Source organism: Mixophyes fleayi, chromosome 4 (assembly GCF_038048845.1).
Source record: "Mixophyes fleayi isolate aMixFle1 chromosome 4, aMixFle1.hap1, whole genome shotgun sequence".
In the NCBI taxonomy this organism is placed as follows: domain Eukaryota; kingdom Metazoa; phylum Chordata; class Amphibia; order Anura; family Limnodynastidae; genus Mixophyes; species Mixophyes fleayi.
The window spans coordinates 238,328,380-238,352,412 of NC_134405.1; the positions used below are offsets into that span (position 1 = coordinate 238,328,380).

The window sequence follows — 24,033 nt, forward strand, 5'->3', positions numbered from 1 at the left end:
AAATGGGATGTGTCATATACTGTACTTCAGATGGTGTGTTCCTAGATATACCCGAGAAGGTTGCACATGAGGTACAGGACATATTGGACACCCCTCAAAGGTTAATGTTACACTCTCCTGTTATAGAACAAAGTCCATCTCAAGTAAAGGGGATGTTGCTGGAAAAACCAGGTTCCCTATGGACCAGAGATGGACAGGACACTGGACTGATGGCAAACGTAGCCCCTGTCATGGTCAATCTAAAAAGTGGTAGGATAGCTCCAAAAATCCCACAGTATCCATTAAAACCGGAGGTGGAACTAGGGGTATATCCTGTTATTGAGAGGCTGTTACAACAAGGGATTTTAATTCGTACAGCCAGTACAGCAAATAGTCCCATTTTCCCTGTGAAGAAGAGTGGGGGGAGGGGCTATAGATTAGTCCAAGACTTAAGGGGAATTAACAAAGTTGTTGAGAGCCAATTCCCCGTAGTGCCGAATCCAGCTGTCATCCTCATGCAGATTCCACCGTCTGCCAGTCATTTTACTGTCATTGATCTATGTTCTGCTTTCTTCTCAGTCCCTCTTCACCCTGACTGCCAATACCTTTTTGCATTCTCCTACAGGGGAGTGCAATACACATGGACCAGACTACCCCAGGGGTTTATTGACAGCCCCAGTATTTTCTCCCAAGCCTTACATGACTGTTTGCAATCCTTTCAACCCCACAATGGGTCTGTTCTAATTCAATATGTGGATGATTTGTTGTTGTGCTCTGATTCTTTTATGTCATGTTTACATGATACTAAATTGTTGTTGCTTCATCTTTCACAAACAGGGCACAAGGTGGCAAAGGATAAATTACAGCCATGTCAGACTAAGGTCAAATACTTAGGACACTGCCTCACTAAGGGGCTAAGACACCTGACAACCGACAGAATTGAGGCCATACAACACATGACCCTGCCACAGAGCCAGAAGCAGATTCGTACTTTCTTGGGGATGTGTGGATACTGTAGGTCATGGATCCCAGGTTTTTCTATTCTGGCATTACCATTGCAGGAGCTAGTCTCTTCCTCAAAACCAGAACGTGTCGTACACACAGAAGAGTCAGAGCAAGCGTTCTTTAATCTTAAAGATAGTCTGACAAGAGCACCTGCATTGGGAATACCTGATTATGAAAGGCCTTTTGAGCTATATTGTACAGAAGCTGATGGCTGTGCAGCAGGTGTCCTCGCACAGAAACATGGTGACGCTAGCAGACCGGTAGCATACTACAGTGCACAATTAGACAATGTGGCAAGATCACTCCCAACATGTCTCAGAAGTGTAGCAGCAATGGCCCTTCTAGTAAGTAAGAGCGAGGATGTAGTATTAGGACATAATTCAACCATCTATACACCCCATGCTGTATCAGCTCTGTTAAATTCAGCCCAAACCAGACATGTTTCTTCAGCTAGATTCACAAAGTGGGAACTAGCCCTGATGGCACCCTCAAACATCACCATCAAACGATGTAGCACCCTAAATCCAGCTACATACCTTCCGTATGTGTCTCAAGAGACACAATGGGTGGGAGGTGAGGAGACCCTGGTTGATGATGAGTTAGGCAAGAATACTGACACGCATGACTGTATGGAACACCTGAATCAGACCTTTACTGCAAGGCCCGACATACGTGACACCCCCTTAGAAAATGTAGATTTTACGTTTTATACAGACGGAAGTTGCCATAGACAGACAGAGAAAGGAGAGCTATGTACTGGTTACGCTGTTGTAGACGATCAGGATGTGGTAGAAGCTGAACCCCTTGGTCCACCTCACTCAGCCCAGGTGGCGGAACTAGTAGCACTAAAGAGAGCGTGTGAACTGGCAGAGGGTAAATCAGCCAATATATATACTGACTCTAGGTACGCCTTCGGGGTAGTGCACGATTTTGGGGCCCTTTGGCGTCTTAGAAACTTTACGACAGCAGCAGGTACACCAGTGGCACACTCACAACACATAAAAGGACTTCTGACAGCGATACAGTTACCCAGAACAGTAGCCGTCATAAAGTGCAAAGCCCATACCTTTGAAGAAGACCCAGTGTCATTGGGCAACAACAGGGCAGGCGAAGCTGCTAAATGGGCAGCAGGGCAACCTATGACTGTATCGACCGAGACTATGATGGTTTTTCAGACATTAGACACGCAGAAATTAATTGAAATGCAAGATTTGTGTTCCCTGCAGGAGAAGGCGGTCTGGAAGGCGAAGGGATGTGGTCAAGAGTCCTCAGGACTCTGGAGGGATGGACAAGGTAAGCCTGTAGCTCCCCGAACATACTATCCAAGCCTGGCTGAAGCAGCACACGGCCTGACTCACCTGGGTAAAGAAGGTATGTGCAAACTGGTGAGAGCATACTGGTGTGCTCCCGGATTTTCCTCTCAAGCTGGTAAGAAAGCAATGTCATGTCTTACTTGTTTGAGGAAAAATGTTGGGAAAACTATTCCAACTGAGCCATCCCACATCCCTCCTACAGACGGACCTTTTCAGGTAATACAAATTGACTATATCCAATTACCACCGTGCAGGAATCTAAAGTATGTGTTAGTGTGTATTGATGTGTTTTCCGGTTGGGTAGAAGCATATCCGGCAGCCACTAATACTGCTGTGTTCACTGCAAAGAAAATTGTACAAGACTTTGTGTGTAGGTTCGGTATCCCTAGAATCATTGAAAGTGATAGGGGTACCCAAATATGTGTAAACTCATGGGAATCAGTAGCAGACTTCACACCCCTTACCGACCACAAGCCAGTGGTAAGGTGGAGAGAGTAAACGGTACTATCAAGAACAAACTAGGTAAGATAATGGCTGAAACTGGGTTGGCATGGCCTGAGGCTTTGCCGTTGGTCCTCCACAGCATTCGAACCACTCCTAGACCTCCTCTTAATCTGTCCCCCTTTGAGATACTGTTCGGACGACAACCTCATTTGATCGTGAGTCCACAAGACGACTTAAAGTGTAATATTGAAGTGACTGTACAATATCTTATAAGAATGAGTAGACAGCTGAAACAACAACAACAAAAACTAAAAATGCTGTCACCTGGTATGCCAGAGACGAACTGTCATGATGTTGAACCTGGAGACTATGTTATGATCCGCAATTTCTTACGTTCAGGTTGTTTAACAGACCGTTGGGAAGGCCCGTACCAAGTGCTGCTGACCAGTACTACATCACTGAAGGTTGCAGAGAGAGACACTTGGGTCCATTCCACCCACTGCAGGAGAGTCCATAATCCGGAGAAAGTGCAAGACAAGACTCAGACCGACGACATAGAGCTGTCACTTGTGAGCCTGTTCCGGGAGACCTAAAGCCTGCAGTTGAGACACCTGAACCAGAGACGTTGCCTCAGAACTATCTTTCCAGCGATGGAGTGGCGGTTTTTGTTTTTCTTTTGTTCCAGGATTTTCCTTGTTTTTACTTTTTCTAGGACATTCTATTTTTGTGAAGGAGAATGGAGGATGGAGGAGAGTTCTGGGAGTGATACGGATGAAATGGAGGCCGAAGAAAAGTTAATAGGATATCCTGAGAGGCCCATTATCAAACTTGGTCCAGGGGTTATGAAAAGGTCTGCTAGCTCAGGAACTCGGAGGCAGTGTGAGGGGCTATTGTCTGATGAGTATTGTATCTGCAAGTTCTGCAACTCCCTAGTTGACGAGAGATGCATCCAACGATGCCAGTCCCCCAGTACTCTGAATATAGGCGGGCATCCTTTGGAGGATTATCACTCCCTGGTGGGTAAGGTGCTAAACCAAACTGAGTGTTGGGTGTGCTCTCACGTGCCTCAAGGGCAGCATAACATAGGACTAGTGCCATTCCCGCTAAACATATCCGAAGTACTCGAATTAAGGGGTGGGAGGCCCATAGAAGGGAGGTACAATAACACTAGGTCCCCTAGTCTGACGCTTTCGACAATACTCCATAGGCAGATCTTTGCTGTGCCTAAACATATCTCATGCAAAGCGCCTGGAGAATTGGGAGGCTGACCTATCAGATCAGACAATGGCTCGCCACACTCATTTTAGAGAGAGACTCACAAGGTCACTACTAGGCAGGAATGCTGATGGAAGTCACAAGTTAGGGCGTATAACCAAACATAAGAAGGTATCTATTGGAAAAGTCTCTACAGATAAATGTGAAAATATCATTAATGCCGACACGTGTCTAGAGCAGATGGAGACACTAGGCATGGGTAGTTTTATCAAAACTCTGTGTGATATAATTCATGGGCATACTGCTCCTTATGTTCTCCCTGATGATGTGTATTTTGTTTGTGGAAGGAAAGCTTATTCCTGGGTGACTCCGAGTTCCAAGGGCTTGTGTTTCATAGCTAAACTGGTTCCTGAAATCATGACTATTACTCATGAAGAAATGGTAGATATTCACAAGACTACATCACCACCATACATACACACACAGTATGAACACCGTGGCAAGAGAAATATGATTCCTGGTGAGGAACCCATAGCTACAAAATTGATTAGTGAAACTGCTGGTTTCCAAGTTATGGTTGCTCTAGATCTCACCAGGACCGCTCGGGGAACATTAAACTTTAAATATATCCAAGACCTAGCTAAATTAATAGATAATATCACCGAGATGTATGATGACACTTTCAGGTATACTGGAAGGGAGCTACAAGCGTACAAGAAGGAGTTGGTGCAACATAGACTGGTACTAAATTATCTCACCTCTATTACTGGTGGGTACTGTGTGACACTGGCCACCCAGTTCGGTGTCAAATGTTGCACGTACATTACTAATAATATGGAAGACCCTAAAGAGGTTATAGACCGGAAGATGGATGAAATTTTGCAGCTGAAATGGGAATTTCGAAAGAGCCATAATTCTTCGTTATATGAGGTCGGGGAAAAGGTGGCGGGTTGGTTCTCATGGTTGAACCCAGCAAAATGGTTCTCCGGTCTGGGGGAGTGGGTACAGGAAATGATTGCGAGTGTAGGTAAGCTCCTTCTCCTTATACTGGGTGTCATCTTAGCAATTGGTTTAGTTGTCAAATGTGTTCCTACTGTGTTGAAGTGTGGAAAACGGTCTCATGGGAGTAACACTGAGAAAGAGACTGAAAGGGTGGTACCAGATACTGAGATCATGGTCTGTGAAGAAGTATTGTATAATCCTGAACTTGAAACGGTGATTGGGTGATAGTTTATTACACTATCAAAGGGTGGAACTGTCGAATTCAGCAAATTGGATAAAGTCATTTCAATTAAAGTCTAGCAAACTTGGTTGTCTTTGTCTGAAAAGATGCGTACGGTACGCTATGACGTACAAGGGCACGCTACGGCGTGAAAGGGCGTACGCATCCACTACACGTGGCAGCAACAGTAATCGGTCTTTTACCGTACATTCGCACAAACACGCATACTTATAAAATAGTACACATTAATGGTAGTTGCAACACATAGTCAGTTATGTCGAAATATAGTAGTATTTATATGATATATCAGAGTTACATGCATATTAGTGAAATACACGGAATGGGTTAAAGGAATAACATCATGAGTGGTATCATAATGAACCTTATTACATATCCTACTGTTTGGTTCACTCTGCGAGGGAATCGCAGAGTGCATACGCAAGTTATGAATGATAGGAAATTATGAACTACTTAAGACTAAGGAATCCGGGCGGGAAGAGCAGAGCATACCCCCTGCAGAGATGACCCCCTCCTTTGGATTCCTTAGGATGAACCAGCCAATGATTGACGACCCCTTGGACATTCCTGAGACCCGGACCAATAGATGCAAGCTATACCATCTTCATTGTATTACTGTATTTGATTGTGTATATAAGCAGCAGCTTGTGATCCAGAGTGCAGACATCTTGTCCCCAGACTTCAGGATTGAATGACTGCACTGGATCCAGAGCGCCTGCGATAAGTAACGGCTGTATTTACTATTACTTCGCTTGAGCATATTTTTCCACTTATTGCGAATAAATCTTTGTGCTTTGGAAACACAAATCGAGGTTCGACAATCGTTATTGGTTAGCGATAAAACGCACATAACAATATATATATATATATATATATATATATATAAATATAATGCAACAAGCAGCGACTACATTTTACATTAGGTTGTTGTCAAAGTCATTCCTCTTTAACAAACAACATCAATGCCCTTTTAGTCGTTCAGATGCATTCTCAACCACCATCCGGGCACAGCTAAAGGTATGGGTGAAGCACATCTGTTCAGGTGAAAGTTGTTGATGCTGGGTGTATCCTTTCATCAACCATCACCTCAATAGATGCGCAGCATCACCAATAATATGGACTGGGATCTCCACTCCCTGGATCATCTTGGATTTCTGAAAAACAATTGTGACAAAGGGAAGCATTTATCTGACAATATGCAAAGAAAACATACAAGCAGAGTAAGACATAGGCGCAGTTATACACCTAGATTCAGGTTAAACCAAGTAAAGACTTATGTGTAGTTTAAAGTTGGTTAACTTACATGATTTAAAAGCTGCTTCCTCTCAGCAAACAGACAGGGTGTGTCTGTTAGTTGAAACAGAGCCAGTGATGGGCGTTTTCTCTTAAAGAGAAGGTGGGTGTGTCACCTGTCCATCAAGCTAAGGCTGGGGGAGGAGTATCATGTATAAAAGCTTGTTTGTGCCATTTGTTCACTGAGACCAATGCTGGGAAAGCTGGCTGGTCCTGAGAGAGAGAGCTGGTCTATGTATAGCTAGCGTTTAGGGCCTCCATAATTGCTGTGAAAGTATACGGTGTCAAAACATTTACCATCCTGACAATAAAGAACCATAAAAAGGAAGAAGTTGTTCGTGTGTGCTTCTGCAGTAGCGGGCTCTTGCCACACAATAAAGAAGTGTTAATAAAACAGTAGAGAAGGTTCCCATATGGGAATGTGTCAGTTCAAAAGATGCAATATGCTGTTAAATTCTAAAACAATATATATAATAAAATTGCCACAAATTTCATGACTAGCACTGTAGGTTAAATATTACTTGAAACATCCTATACTTTACATTGCAGACCTTTTTTTTTGCAAAAAAATAAATCTTACCCCTCCACCATGTTGCCCTTCAGCGATTTGGTAGAGGTCTGAATGGGAAAGGGAAATGGGAAAACTGTCATCGTGTACATGACCAAGTCAGCCAGCATAAACATCTGTGAAACTGAGAAGAATACCACTTAACATTATATATATATTATATATTATATATATATATATATATATATATATATATATATATATATATATATATATATATATATATATCTATCAGTAGAGGAGATACTTTACGTATTATCCATTTTTTAGCCAAAACATCAAGAATATATGATGCTTACCAGAAATTGTGGTCCACTACAGTCTGTAGTATAATTGACTGACAGCCTTTTTCGGTTGTAGTAGTTTGCCCTGTTGTATTTGGGATGTGTATCCCATCCATGGCTCCAGCACACTGTGGATATCCACATTGTTTGAAACCTTTTATGGTGTCATCTAGGTGCTGTCCACGTTGCATGGAGATGAAACGGTGGAACAGGGTTTTCACCAATGCTGAAGTCACTTTGTGCAGTAGAGTGGATAGCCTACACCGAACAAACAAGAGCTTGTGCGGTATTCTCCTGGGGTTGCATACCACCACAACACTATGGTTAGTCTCATCAATGGTTTTTCTGTAGTTTGTCTTTGTTTTGCTAGAGCTGGGGTGATGACTTCTAGCACGTGACAGGCGAAAGTGTGCCATACTCTGCTCATCATCAGAACCTTCCACAGTACACCAGAAAGCTTGTCTATGATGTTGTTCTCTGACCCACATTCTTCTGTTTGTCGCAGTGCTGAATTTTAGTATGGTGCCAATTATGGACAACATAAAGGCTCTACTCCTGTGTAAGTATTGGCGTTGAGTTTTAGCCCTCAACCAAAAATTCCACCCTTCTCTTGCATAAATAACACAATGACAGATTACAGACCGTAACCAGCTGCGTTAAGCTGTCATTTGCATCCATAAATAGAAGAAATCCACAATAATACAGGAACTCCATACTGCACAGTAGCTGCTAATATATCTCGTCAGCCATGATTACAAAAATGCAGTCACTGCTCACTTTTTATGACTCATCTATAACAGCCTGCTATGTCATCTATAAGAACTTCCAAAGTGCAGCGTTTGGGTTTCAACACGGGTTGAAGCCGTGTTCAGTATCTCGTGTCTGACTTGGGAGTTTGGTAACAAAGGGGTATTAGTCAGTCATAGTCCAGTTAGAAAAGAATCACTGTGAAACCCAATGCTGTGGGATAGAGCAGACTGGTAATTTCTCAGACGAGAGTCTCTTATATGGACTCACTTTTGAACTCTGATTTGTTCCAAACAATCAGAAACTGTTGCACAAATCTAAAGCAATAAGATACAATGAAGAGTCACAAGCACAGGTTAATAAAAAACATAACCGAATGCAGAGCCGTAACTTATAATTCTAGTGCCTGGGGCGAGAAAGACAAATGCCGCCCCCCTAGCCCTCAATTTTATCCAAATTAACCTAAAATATTCCTAATTTGCGCCCCCCTTCAGCGTTGCACCCTGGGCGGTCGCCCCTATCGCACAGCCCTAGTTACGGCCCTGACCGAATGTAATTAAATCATAATGTAATTATTTTTAATGTAAGTGGTAAGTAGTAAGTAGCTGTATTCTCACTTGTTCCATCTATAGAGTATAGCTCTCCCCTGTTCTTGTTTCCTCAGTGGTAATAAGTACCTAATTACCTTCAATCCATTGTTTATTCGAGTATGCATCTGAGCTGAACACATAGCGGCATACTCGTGAACTGAATAAACGAGAAAACTACTTGCCACTTACTAGTTATTGCGTATTACTTAAGAACTTCACCAAAATTCCATTGCATTATTTACAGGTATATGTGGGATATAAAAACTGTACAATAAGTCATTATAAACATTGGTGGGACTTGGTGGGACTCACCTTCCATCTGCCCGTTACTTGAAGGGGAGAGCTGCCAGAAGCTGTCATAAGGAGAACACATGATAGTACAATATAGGTAATATAGGTATAAGATAGGCAGATGTTAAACCACATGTGAGTATGTTCCCATAGGGTTCTTTGGTTTGATGTACAGCATCACTTATAATGCCTTTCTGTTCAATACAGTTAAGGACATTTCTTCCTTCTACATACATTCTGAGTGATTTATCCATCTCATGAATATTTTATTTGTTCTTATAGCATTTATTTATCATACTATTTCAGAAATTATCTTAAAAAAATGTTAAAAAAGCACTTGTTATTCTCTTTAAAACTAGACTTGTTCTTTTCAGTAAAATACATAAAACCAGGAAGTTGAACTGTAGCATATTCTGACTTTTTATATACTGAAGTGATTTTTTTATTTCTGAGCTAACATGCTGATTCAGGAATAAGCAATGAATCTCCAACTAGTTGGAGGCTAAATATGGATTTTTGTACTAATAGAGTAGCTTAAGGTCAAAATGCAGTTTCTTTTGGATTTGATGCTAATCAAATTAAATGCAAGCTTATCATGGCACTGAATGATAGACAGAGAATTCTCATTTTCTTACCACATTCTAAATATAATTTCTAGGGATCATTCAATCCGTTTCAGAGATTGCTATACTACTTCTTTTTTCTTGCTTGTGTTGTATGTGTGTTAAATTGCATTTTCAGTTATTATTATTCATATTCTGTTATATATTGAATGCTGTGTATATTTGCTGTTTAGTGTGAGACAGTAAGGACCCCATAACTTTATCTTATTAGAAAAAAAAACAACAGAATGTCAGTGTTTTGAGAGACTGTTCGAATTTTTACATTCTATGCATTCTAGTAAAAGGACTGAAGAGAATGGTGGGATTCCAAATGTGTTTATCATAAGTTATCTTAACCAATTTAACTCAAACTAACAGCAACTGCAAAAGTGATGGAGAGCCTCAAACACACCTACAAATATGAATTACTAATTTCAATACACAAATTAGTATCATGCTCAATTTGTGGTTATACCGCATACATGTATGTGGCCACCGAACCAGTAAAAGTCTGTCAAATTTCAAACCAATTCAAAATTTCTGGCCATCTCTAATACATCCCAACAACAGTTTAAATTTTTGCAGGACAGTCCTGATTTCCCGCTGCCAAAAGTGTTGTTCACTAAAGGAAAAATTGGTTATAGTGGGCATAGTTTAGGGTGGCCAGGGAAGATCGAGAAACTTTTAGCCAAAACTGTAAGTCTAAGCTGAAATATGGTGGATTTGGTACATTTTTTTTTATCATACACACATATCTCACATGCTCCACAACTAGCCCTGCCTTTAATTTTATTAGACAGCAACTGGGCTAGCTGGTCTGGGCTGAATAATACACAAATTATTAAGAATGATTACCTCTTCATTTTAAATGTATGCACAAAAATGAGTCTCTAAGATTATTCTTATTTCAATAATGTAAATAGTTCAATTCATGAAAAGCTTTGGTGAAATGGTTCTAAAATTAATACATTCTTTGTAATGTCTTAATTTTTAGAACCAGTTAAAAATGAATGGTTTGACTATGTTTCAGTTGGTTCAAATGCATCAATGTTACATTTGAATGATTTCAGTGTTTTTAGCTGTGTTTGGCAAAGGTAGACAACACCTTTAACTACTATCGTAACATACATGAGAATAAACTATATTTAATGTAAAATTTATACATGAAATTCAAAGGAAATAAATTACATTTCTACACTATTTTCCATTATTTTCTATTAAGCATATGTGAAAGAGATAGCACTTGATTTTTGTTCTGATATTCTTTGTTTTATTTCTATACTTACCATGCTCTTCTTAAGGGCAATTCATCTCATCCAAAATATATTTTATATGCTATTCCATAATAGTCTAGGGGATGGTTGATTTACTAAAGCTTCTAAAAAGGAAAAGTGGAGGTGTTGCCCATAGCAACTACTCATATTCATAGCCGATTAAGGGCCCCCCGCCGCTGCGCGCATAACCTCTGATGATTTTTTTTTTTCTTCCTCTTTTTTTATATTTTTTAATGGCGGCGTCAGCGGCGGGGGGGGGGGGTTGCGGGCGGCCAGGTTCAGGGCTCCCTTCGTTGGTGGGGGGAGCAGGGAAGCAAAAAAAAGAGAGAAAAAAAAAAGATATACTCACCTGAAAGGTGAGCTAAAAGAAAGGTAAGTTACAAAAAGAAAAGGGAATAACGCAGAAAGGCACAGTATGGAGGAAAAAGGGGTAGAAGAGAGGCACACTACTGAGGATAAAAGGGGGAGAAGAGAGGCACAGTAAGGAAAAAGGGGGAGAAGAGAGGCACACTATGGAGGAAAAAGGGGGAGAAAAAAAGCACACCATGTAGGAAAAAGGGGGAGAAGAGAGGCACAGTAAGGAAAAAGGGGGAGAAGAGAGGCACACTATGGAGGAAAAAGGGGGAGAAGAAAGGCACACTATGGAGGAAAAAGGGGGAGAAGAAAGGCACACAATGGAGGAAAAAGGGGGAGAAGAGAGGCACACTATGGAGGAAAAAGGGGGAGAAGAAAGGCACACTATGGAGAAAAAAGGGGGAGAAGAGAGGCACAGTAAGGAAAAAGGGGGAGAAGAGAGGCACACTATGGAGGAAAAAGGGGTAGAAGAAAGGCACACTACTGATGAAAAAGGGGGAGAAGAGAGGCACAGTAAGGAAAAAGGGGGAGAAGAGAGGCACAGTATGGAGGAAAAAGGGGTAGAAGAAAGGCACACTATGGAGGAAAAAGGGGGAGAAGAAAGGCACACAATGGAGGAAAAAGGGGGAGAAGAGAGGCACACTATTGAGGAAAAAGGGGGAGAAGAGAGGCACAGTATGGAGGAAAAAGGGGGAGAAGAGAGGCACAGTATGGAGGAAAAAGGGGGAGAAGAGAGGCACACTATGGAGGAAAAAGCGGGAGAAGAAAGGCACACTATGGAGGAAAAAGGGGAAGAAGAAAGGCACACTATGGAGGAAAAAGCGGGAGAAGAAAGGCACACTATGGAGGAAAAAGGGGGAGAAGAGAGGCACAGTAAGGAAAAAGGGGGAGAAGAGAGACACACTATGGAGGAAAAAGGGGTAGAAGAAAGGCACACTACTGAGGAAAAAGGGGGAGAAGAGAGGCACAGTAAGGAAAAAGGGAGAAGAGAGGCACACTATGGAGGAAAAAGGGGTAGAAGAAAGGCACACTATGGAGGAAAAAGGGGGAGAAGAAAGGCACACAATGGAGGAAAAAGGGGGAGAAGAGAGGCGCAGTAAGGAAAAAGGGGGAGAAGAGAGGCACACTACTGAGGATAAAAGGGGGAGAAGAGAGGCACAGTAAGGAAAAAGGGGGAGAAGAGAGGCACACTATGGAGGAAAAAGGGGGAGAAGAAAAGCACACCATATAGGAAAAAGGGGGAGAAGAGAGGCACAGTAAGGAAAAAGGGGGAGAAGAGAGGCACAGTAAGGAAAAAGGGGGAGAAGAGCCACAGTAAGGAAAAAAGGGGGAGAAGAGGCACAGTAAGGAAAAAGGGGAAAAGAGAGGCACAGTAAGAAAAAGGGGGAGAAGGGAGGCACAGTAAGGAAAAAGGGTGAGAGGCACAGTGTCACGGGCACTAGGAGTCTTTACCCAGGGATCACCAGGTGATAAGCTTACCAGAGCAGTATAGATGGTAATATGGTACTCTGGTAGCGGGGTGATCACGGAACAGGAGACAGCAGATGATAGAGATGCTCGGGAAAGTCTATGACTAGCAGCACTGGTAATATATATGTAGTAATACACGAGGAACTGAATGGACAAAGGACACGTGAGGGTAGTCAGTGGTCTGCGGTAGCAAGTTGTACCACTGCTATAGTGAGGAGGAATGTCCAACAGAAACGAGGAGGTGATGAGAGTCAGCGGTCTGCGTTTAGCAAGTTGTACCGCTGTCTGGGTGAAGGAATGGAATCCAGGTGAAGGTATCCGGGGAGTCAGTGGTCTGCGTTAGCAAGTTGTACCACTGCTATGTGAGAGGACACTGGAACAGGTGACACAGGAAACAGGAATCAGTGGTCTGCCACTAGCAAGTTGTACCACTGAATATATATGTGAGGAGGAGCACGGGGAGAGACTGCAATACAGAGGATACACGGGCACCTTGAACTTGATCCACAATGACATGCACAATATAGTAATGACGAACAGCACTGCAATAATACAAAGTCACAGAAACTATCCGGGCAAAAGCTAACACAGTCAATGATGGCAATAGTCTCAGCGGATAGTAAGCTCCAGAGGAGAACAACTCAGTCCAGCAAGATATGCAATACACCAGCACAGTCAATGAGAAGTATGCATACCGTGGTTCAGGAGCAGGCTGTCAGACAGGAGTGCAGATATACCTGAACGGCTGGAGGCCGGCAGGATGCGAAGTCCCTGGAGGGTGAAGAAGTAATCAAGTAGGTGCAGCGCACAGGTAGGTAGACCAGCAGGGATAGCACAAATACTCAGGAAGCAGTAGTATGTACAACTGGACTCCAGGAGGACCCTGAAGAGTAGCGATGGTCTAGACGAGATGAAAGCAGTGAGGCGCAGATCCGATTCAGACTGGCGAGTAGACACCAGCAGGAACACTGAGAAGCACGGAGAGCGGATCAGCTGCTGCAGACACGAGCAGAACCGAGGAGTAGCAGCCAGCAGGACTCTGCAGGCACACGGAGGCAGCGGATAGAAACCAGCAGGTGCAGCCACGATGAAACACGGGAGAGTAGAGCTGAGCTGAAGACTGTAGCGCACGGAGGCAGCGGATAGGAATCAGCTAAACAGTCACGATGAAACACAGGAGTGTTGAGGTGGTCTGAAGACTGTAGTGCACGGAGGCAGCGGATAGGAATCAGCTCAGTCACGATGAAACACAGGAGTGTTGAAGTGGTCTGAAGACTGTAGTGCACGGAGGCAGCGGATAGGAATCAGCTAACAGTCACGATGAAACACAGGAGTGTTGAAGTGGTCTGAAGACTGTAGTGCACAGAGGCAGCGGATAGGAATCAGCTAACAGTCACGATGAAACACAGGAGTGTTGAAGTGGTCTGAAGACTGTAGTGCACGGAGGCAGCGGATAGGAATCAGCTAACAGTCACGATGAAACACAGGAGTGTTGAAGTGGTCTGGAAACCACAGGAATCAGCAGTGCTGAATACACGAGGAAACACAGGAACACCTTCAGAGGCTCATGGGGAATGAGACTCCAAGATCAGGCCACGAGGTATGGAACTCAGGTGCTTTAAATAGGGAGTGTTGCCTGATCAGCCAATTAACTAAAAGGAACATGAACTGAAGGTTTGAAAGGGCTGCACATGCGCAGACCCTCAGGATGGTGGACGGCCACGGTTCCTAAGGACACGGGAAGAAGCACTCACAGTCTGGTGAGGACACACAGCATGAGAAAAAAGGGGAGAGAAAGGCACAGTATAAGAAAAAAGGGTGAGAGACACAGCATGAGGAAAAAGGGGGGAGGAGAGAGGCACAATAGTGGGGACATTTAATTAATTTAAGATGGTGTGGCTTGGGCGCTACTGAATGTGGGGGTGAGTTTGGGGAGAATGAGGTCCCTTTATTAAATGTGTCTATGAATTATTTAATGGCAGTGATGGTTGCGGGAAATAGGTATATTTCTGAAATGTAAATACTATTAATTTATTGCTGGGGCTGTTTGTAGGGAGGGAAATAGGTTTATTTATTAAATGTGAATGCTATTATTTTAATGTTGGGGCTGGAGGAAGGCCTAATTATTAATCATGGGTGGTACTGATTTAACGCCGGGGTGGCTGTCATTTTCTAAATGTACCCATTTTTTTTCCAAATAGGGCCCCTAACATTCCAGGATCTAGATAAGCCACTAAAGAAACCTGCAGCACAGGTGGTGAAAGTGAGAAGAACAGGTAGGAGAGAGCAGCAACGTCTGTGAAATGTTGTGATTCTAGTGGGACAATCCCAATTTTTGGTGACCGTTCAATGGTGTACACAACAATGCAGGTTTTTTTTGTCTGTAGGAGGGTGGCCTGGCCATGCCCAATCATGCATTATCAATGGTATTTTAATTTGCGGTATCATTGCTAGTTTTAATGTGCATTATAAATTTTATTTTTAAAGTGCGGTATCATTGCTAGTTTTAATGTGCATTATAAATTTTATTTTAAAAGTGCGGCATCATTGCTAGTTTTAGCGTGCGGTATCATTGCTAGTTTTAGTGTACGTTATCAATGGTATTTTTAATGTGTGATATCATTGCTAGTTTTAATGTGTGGTGTCAATACCCATTTTAATGTGGTGTTTTGGTGATTGTTTTAATGTACAGTATTTTAGTTTGTGGAAGCAATGATTTTTCTTATGCAGACAACCTAAGCGAGACCTCTGGGAGAGCTGTAAGTGTCATACTGTGGGCTGTAGGTGATGTAATGCAGGATGTGTCCCTATGCCCTTAATTTTAGATTTTAGGGGCCCCCCTGTCTTAAGTGCCCCAGGCCCCCCGAAGCCTTAATCCAGCTCTGCTCATATTCTAGCTATTATATAGTACTGGCATTTATATCGGTCATTCTAGACAATGGTAGCTAGAATCTGATGTTTTAGTAGTCTACCCCCAGATGTTTGTTTAACACATATGTGTTCTACAATTTCAGAACTACAAGCAAATATTCTCTCCTCAAGGAATAATGCAAATGGGTATGAATAAAACCATACAAACACTTACGTTTTCAAACTTCTCGGGCTTGTCTAGTGATGATTTATTGAAAAGAATGGATAAAAATAAAGAGTATAAAACAATAAAGTCTTTAATTCTACTCCTACATGTCTTTGTTCAGTTACCTTGTACACTAGGGATGCAATGCTAGGGTTAATTCTGTCTTGCATCCTGCTGGATATTCACATATGCTATGCACTTCAGCTGTGTCTTCCTCTGTGAGCTGATTGGAAGACTCCACTATTTAAACCCTCACCTGTCATGCACTCATTGCCAATGATGGTGTTAGACATGCTAACTGCTGGTTCCTCTACCTGTGTTCTATTTGTTTCTGACCTTGCTTCTGTTCCTGGCTCTGCATTCAATTGCATCCTGATACATAGGGGCATATTCAATTCCGATCCGATTCGCGGTAACGCGCGTTACTGCGGCAAATGCGCACAACTGCCGGTAATACGGTATCGCAATAACGCAGATTTTCGTAGGCAGCCCTATGGGCTGCGAACAAAAAATCCACGTTATTGCGGTACCGCGGATTAGGTTCACGGCCGTTCCGGCGCGATCCAGCGAATTGGGATCGGAATTGAATATGCCCCATAGAATGCATCAAACAAGTCTAAAGGCTCCTATTTATAAAGGCTTATATTTGCTTCTGGCTCCTGTTTTGTGATCTGCATTTACACGCCTCAGACTGTGTAAACCTGCACCAATATTTCTACAGAGATAATGTTTATGTCTGTGATGCAACAAAAGACTGTTATATTACTACTGCATGATTCCTGCATTACATTATGGCTAATTACTCCAGAACTTTTCCAGTCTGCTCTTAATACTGCAATAAACTTCATAATATTTTTGCTACAACATAACCTCATTATACCTGTGATTTCCTAGCATACAGAAGTTATTTAAAATATTTTAAATGAATAGGGGCATGTTTTGCCATTAGAACATGCCTTAAAACAATTATGTAGGGTAAAACAATGTATTTACAAGAAGATCAAAACCATTGAGAACTTAGTTCATTTTAAAACAACAGGTATGTATTGATGCTACCACAGTGCCTATAAATGATGTAGATTAACAACTATAATAACTCTCATACCACAGAAAACACTTCCAATTAAACAATAAATAATATACTATTTAAATAATCTAATTTATCTTACGTCATGTAAATGTGGTAAGCAATACACTGGGCAGATAACACATGGGTTACAACAGAGGTGTTTAAACGCAGTCCTCAAGGGCTACCAACAGTTTGTATTTTCAGAATCTCTTTATTCATGCACAGGTGAGTTAATCATAACACCTGTACATTGGTCAGTAGGGAGGTATTGGCTCAGAACTATTACAATTATGCATATATATTTACTGTAGTTTATTGTGTGTCTTGTGCCTTACTGTCATATACAAGGCAGTGGATATCCATCTGGACATCACCAGATAATTCATCTCTGAAACCCCTATATTTGCATTGCCTGTGTTGGTTTGCATTTCTTTTTACTGGCTCCCAAAATATTTTGGTTTACTTTTTGGATTTATTATAATGCCGCATAAGATTTGACATAAGCTGTTTTTCAATGAGTGTTCCTTATTTATTGCTGTTGATATAAAGTAAATGGATAAATCATGGTTCATATATTGTACTCTCAGACAGATGTATGCATACACTGACTTCAATGTGGACTTTATAATATGCATTTATAAAGATTTGAATAAGAAACTGCAAAGGGTCCAAAAGCCCTGTCCAGTATCCCTTTTGGTTTCACTTTCTTAATTAATTACAGCTTTTACATTTTCTCCTAAAAACATCTCATAAAGAAGCCTGCAAAGTCTCCATCTATTAAAGTTCACTTGAATATTTTGTTTATTTTTTCTTGCATTTGGGCTCAGAATCAGGTTGCTTACACTTCACTGCCCAACTCCTTCCATCAGGAGGAGCAAAATGTTGCTCCCCGACACAATCTTGATGCATTTAGAAAGCAGTTTACACTTATATTAAAAATGAATTCAAAATCCTATAGATTGTAAGCTTGTGAGCAGGGTTCTCTTACCTCTCTGTCTCTATGTATTACCCAGTATTGTTTTATCAATGTTTGTTCCCAATTGTGAAGCGCTACGGAATTTGCTGGCTCTATATAAATAAATGTTGATGATGATGATTACTTTTTTACAGAATAATAATATAAATAATACTGAAATCTTTTTGCTGAAAAAGTACAGGAAAATAATTTAGTGATACAATGTAATTTCAATCATGGTATGTTTTCCTTTAATGTTAATTATGAATAACTTTATGCACCTTTGGGGTTATATTTACTAAACGGCGGGTTTTAAAAAGTGGAGATGTTGCCTATAGCAACCAATCAGATTATAGCTATCATTTAGTGCATTCTACAAAATGAAAGCTAGAATCTGATTGGTTGCTATAGGCAACATCTCCACGTCTTCAAACCCGCCGTTTAGTAAATCTAGCCCCTGTTGTTTTATACTCTCTTTTACAATAAATGCTGGTACATTAAGGAAACATATCAAAAAGTTGAAGCATGTATAGGTAATTATATGCCATAATATATAGCTGAATAAAATACATACAAATGATCTGATCTTTCAAATTAAAAAGTGCATTAAAATAATATCATATAAATATAACTATAGCCAATTACTTTTTCCATTAACTCACTGTAAAACTGAAGCATTATTGGAGATTAAACATGAATGATCTACAGTATATGATGTTTTAATGTTACTGTCAGCAGACTTTTAATTGTGTCATACTAGGATGAAAGTAATTTAGAACACTTTTAGTGAACATATGGCATGACATTTCCAGGATAACTGAACATGGCTTCAGAGTAATTAGTGTGACAAACCTTGAGTAACACTAAATACAGATAACTGACTGTGGTATTCTTTTTATTGTCATGATATTTTTTATTTTTCTTCAAAAAGTAATCTGCATGTTTTGAATACTTTTAATGCTGTTGTAGTAGCTTTGGATTAATGTTCAGTTCATATTTGTGTACCTACGTTCAGATGTCATAGTTGCCAAAATTGCCAAAAATTATTTCCAGGCAGCCAATTGATATAGGTGCTCTATAGAGGGCTCTTGTTGCATACAATTCCCATCATAACATGTGTTATGAACTTGGTATTAATGTCCCTTTTTGCACAACACTAGACATCAGTAAGTATTAACATATAAGGTCAAGAGAATAAGAATAGATAGTGAGAATTGAAACAAATATGCAGAATAGGAGAAATTGTACTGTGCATTTGTAAATATTGAAAAACACCCATTTTCAGGGACAAATGATTAAAAATAAGGACTGCTATTGGAAATCAGGGGCAGATGGTTATGTGGTATGATCTGGTGTTTGTTTAATTAAAGTAAATGAACTGGATCTCTAGAGGAGGCAGTGTGATCAACTGATTCTGATTTTGCCACTTGCTAAATGAATGCAGCTCCATCTGTATGCAAATGCTTGGTGTACATCATGGGTGAATCTAGACTTTCTTTAAGGAGGGCAGGGGCGCACGGAGGATTGCATGCGCAGCAGCTCCGTTTCAGCGCTGTCCTCCTATACAGCAGCCGCGGCGCTGTCTAAGAAGCGTCCGCGGCGGTGCTGTATACACTACAGCACCGCCGCGGACTCTTCTTTGACAGCGCAGTGGCTGCTGTATAGGACAGTGCCCACTTAGCTCAAGGTGGGGGGGGTTTCTGGAGACTCAGAAACCCCCCCCCTGTGTGTGCCTCTGGAGGGGGAGGGGTGGTTTAGAGATTACTTCTGACTCCTCTCCTCTGTAGTTATGACTCCACATTCTAGTTCTGACTTCTATAGGCCCTGGGGGAAAATATGAATATCCAATGTTTGTGGGGGTATTTTTAGATGTTACTTTTTTCTTTTTGCCAGGTTGAAGAGTACTGCACTCTCTAGAAATCTCTCTAGTTTTGTAGCATTATATACCATTTACCTCTGTGCTCTACTTCTCAGATCTCTATTGCCTTGTTCATACAACTGATTTTTCAGATATACATTAACATACGAATTAAGAACCTTTAGCAGCAGCTAGTTTATTCACCCCATGATGCAGCAATTGAAAAACTAATTGGGGAAACAAAATAATACCACTATGTAATAGGTGAAATAAGTCTTCTTGGAAATAGTCTAACTGAAAGGTAAGCATTTCAAACTCTTAACTTAGATCCATTTCCAGAGGCAAACACAGGATTTCTAGAATAATGTTTCTACACCATGCCATAGAGTGGGTATGACTAGCATGCAAGGGGCATAGCTATATTTTAGATAGTGCTAGGTTATTCTCCAAGCCCTTTCCATCCCCTTCAAATGTACAGGCAATCTTTGGAGACTACTGTTAGGTGCAGCGTATTGTGAAGTGGTACATATCTGCCAGCTGTCCCGGCAGTCAGACTAAAGTCTTGACTGAGTAGAACAAAAAATCCAGAATCAAGACTGACCAACCAGAACCATGACAGTTGACAGAGTGTCCTGCCCTCTCATACTTGTACTTGCAGCTTTAGCTACCTGTTGGTGCTGGTGTCTTAAACCCAGTTGCTATTTGTCTGGATCCTGGAATGTTGTGGTCCTGGAAAAGTATAGGTACAGTAAATATGGAAAGCCTTGCAATGAGTGAGCAATCTAGGCCTCCCTCCCTGCAACCAGCACCAATATTAAATTATTAGCATTCACATTTAAAAAATAGACTTATAACCCCATCCAGCACCAACATTAAATTAATTCACATTTATTATATATACCGTATTTCCCCATGTATAAGACGCACCTTTTCCCCCAAAATTTGGGGTCTAAAACATGGGTGCGTCTTATACAGGGGTAGCGGGGATGCAGGGAAGAGGGGGGCAGCATTATAGTGACAGCGGGGGGATCGAGGAGAAGCGGGCAGCATTACAGTCACAGCAGGGTGATCGAGGGGGAGCAGGGCTGCATTATAGTCACGGCAGGGTGATCGAGGGGGAGCAGGGCTGCATTACAGTCACAGCAGGGGGATCGAGGGGGAGCAGGGCTGCATTATAGTCACGGCAGGGTGATCGAGGGGAAGCGGGGCAGCATTACAGTCACAGCAGGGTGATCGAGGGGAGCAGGGCTGCATTATAGTCACGGTAGGGTGATCGAGGGGGAGCAGAGCTGCATTACAGTCACAGCAGGGGGATCGAGGGGGAGCAGGGCTGCATTAGAGTGACAGCGGGGGGATCCAGGAGGAGGTGGACAGAGGCACAGTAGCAGCGGGGGGGCGATTGCAGGGAGAGTGTGCACAATCAGAGCAGTCGGCCATTACACCCTCCCTGCCTTTTTTGACAGCTACCGTAATTTTTTTTTTTTTAATTTCGGGGCCAAAATTAAGGTGCGTCTTATACATGGGAGCGCCTTATACAAGGGGAAATACGGTACCTATTTCCACCCCAACAGTGTCAACATTAAATTATTAGTATTCACATTTAATAAAGAGATCTATTTCCACATTAACTGTCAGACATTAAATTAATAGTATCAACATTTAATAAACATATCCCCTGCAAATAGCCTAAATTTTAAATAATTAGTATTCACATTTAATATATAGCCCTTCTCCCCAAACTCCGCCCCATGTTCATTTAATAGCCCTGAACCCCAACACATACCTTCTTCCATGCGGTGCTATAGTTTGCTGACAGAGATGAATCTTGCTTTTATCTCATATGCTGTCAACAGAGGAATGATGGGCAGGCAAACACATAGCGGTGTAGAGAGAGAGTTCAGGGCCACCGGCTATAAGTAAAGGAAGTATACCATGACCTGATCTGGCTCCTTAAACACCCTATTCCCAGACTCGGAGATGGTTTTCCAGGCAACTGGAACCCACTCCTCCCTCCCGATTTGTACCCGATTTTAACTACTACATTACTGATTACTGTAATTGTTTTCACATTTTCTTCATTGTTTTCAATCACAGGAAGTTCATGATCTAATATTAGGGTATATTTTATTGTAATATTTATTGTTAAGTTCAACAGGGTTGTCTGCTGAATTATGTAATTGTTTTTCTGTGTTTATAGAAGACCAAACACGTTTTCAGACGGTAGGGTACTTACAGGGTATTTGTGCTACTGAGTCCTAGTCTGCAGAGATAGATAATTAAAAAGTTAAAAGTCATCTTACGTTGTTTGTTTGCTGGAGGGCAGGTGGTCAGTGCTCTGAGGTGAATGAGTGTAATCTAGTCACTGTGATCAGTGTAAAGTGCCTGTTGCTGCTTCCAGGTATGGGAAGCACAATGACTCAAAATGCAAAAGCAAAGTTCTGCTCCTCCGTAGGGCACATTAATCACTTGCATTGGTAGGGAGGGGAGGCTGCAGTGTCCATAAGCCTGCACTCATGGAGAGGGGAGGCAATCACCTCAATCAACACCTCTGAATCTGCTCATTGGGATCATTTATGGTACACCTACACAAATCAGGATGCACGCTCCTTTAAAGGTGCATGTCTCCTCATTTCCTAATGTGTGGAGAGGTGGAAAAATGTTCAAAAGTGTCACATCAAAGTCCAACCTTCTACCCATAGCATATTAATCCTATCAATTCAATAAATGTTTCACTTTTACTCCTAAAATACTGCTCAGTTTAGCGTAATGTATGCCTAAACAATGAGTGTGAGGGGACATTTCTATGTGTCAATTTTGATATGCCATGATTGTATGCGGAGTAGAAATGGCAATGAACAGCAAGGAACTCCCTAGAAAATGTGCCCTCTTCACCTGTTTATCTCATTACAATAGTCTCGCTCTGTGAAATGAAGTCTACTCTTTTTCACAAAATAAGGTGCACCAATGCCTACTGTGTACTTCACTATGAATGCTTTCACTGTGAACTTTATTCCGCCTGTGCAAAGTTCTGCACCTCTGCAAATGTCATCTTGCTCTATTATCCTATGTGCTCTGGTCGAAAACTTGACCAGACTCTTGATCAGACAAGACACACTTGCACAAAAAAATTTATATAGTAGGGCCAAATATACAATATCCATGAACACATTCACTTTTAGAGTTATATTATACAATTGACATTCTTATACAGGTGGAACACATTTCTTTTGATAACCGTGTTATGCCCCATTCTTAAAAAAGGATGAGGCATGGTCCAAGCAATACAGACTGAGTTTGGCACATACTCTGCACTTAGGGGGTCCCCCAAATTCTTCCATATAAGGCAAAAAATCCACCTTTATTTATTGTTAGCAAAACTTTAATGTCACTACTTATTCTAAATATACTTATTTTGTTTTCATCACTTCAATTTAAATATCTTTTTTATTTCCTTTTCTAGGTCTATTGGAGTTACTCAGTTTTCCCCAATTCATGCCAGAAAAGCTTTCCCTTGCTTTGATGAACCTATCTACAAGGCAACATTCAAAATAAGTATCAAGCATCAAACATCCTATATATCCTTGTCTAATATGCCAGTGGAGACCTCTGTTTTTGAAGAAGGTGGATGGGTTACTGATCATTTTTCACAAACTCCGTTAATGTCTACATATTATCTTGCATGGGCAGTATGCAACTTCACCTATCGCGAAGTTATTACTCGGAGTGGTATTGTAGTAAGTACATTTTTGAATAGTTATTGTATACATTTCTTCTGATATATTTATTTGATGTGTATTCATTAATTTTAAGTGATATTTACACAAATTGTATATTTAATCCTTTGCATAAATAAAAATTATATATATATATATATATATATATATATATATATATATATATATATATATATATACACACACATATCTATCTATCTCTATATCTATCTATCTATCTATCTATCTATCTATCTATCTATCATTACATACTATATGGACTTTGTATTTAAATACATATACCTTAATATGGAGTTGGTCCCCCTTTTGCAGTGATATCAACTTCCACTCTTCTTGGAAGGCTTTCCACAAGGTGATGGAGAGTTTCTGTATCTATATATATTTATTTATTTTTTCGATGGATTGAGTTATAGGTATTATATTGTCTTGATAAAATGCAATAGGGAAGATTACATTGTACTAAGGGAAAAGTGTGTTTTTTTCTCAAGTGATGGTTGTTTTGTTGCAGAAAATCAGATCTGTCATACTCCAGTAGATACGATATGTCTTTTCATCAAAATAAGATTAATATATATATCTGTTGTGTTCAATGATGTCCGTAAAGATGTCAAATTTTTTGCATTTTCCATAAAACTATCTCTTTTCATTACATACTATAGTTCAATATAGTCC

At 41.0% G+C, this 24,033-nt stretch overlaps 1 protein-coding gene across 1 annotated transcript in view; it reads left to right on the top strand.

The window, feature by feature from the left end:
- The window catches only part of TRHDE (thyrotropin releasing hormone degrading enzyme), a 640,581-nt gene that overhangs the window by 67,243 nt on the left and 549,305 nt on the right, over nucleotides 1-24,033 (top strand). The window contains exon 2 of the mRNA XM_075209536.1: nucleotides 23,088-23,361. Coding sequence (XP_075065637.1) covers nucleotides 23,088-23,361 — 274 coding nt within the window. The remainder of the gene's footprint in view (nucleotides 1-23,087; nucleotides 23,362-24,033) is intronic.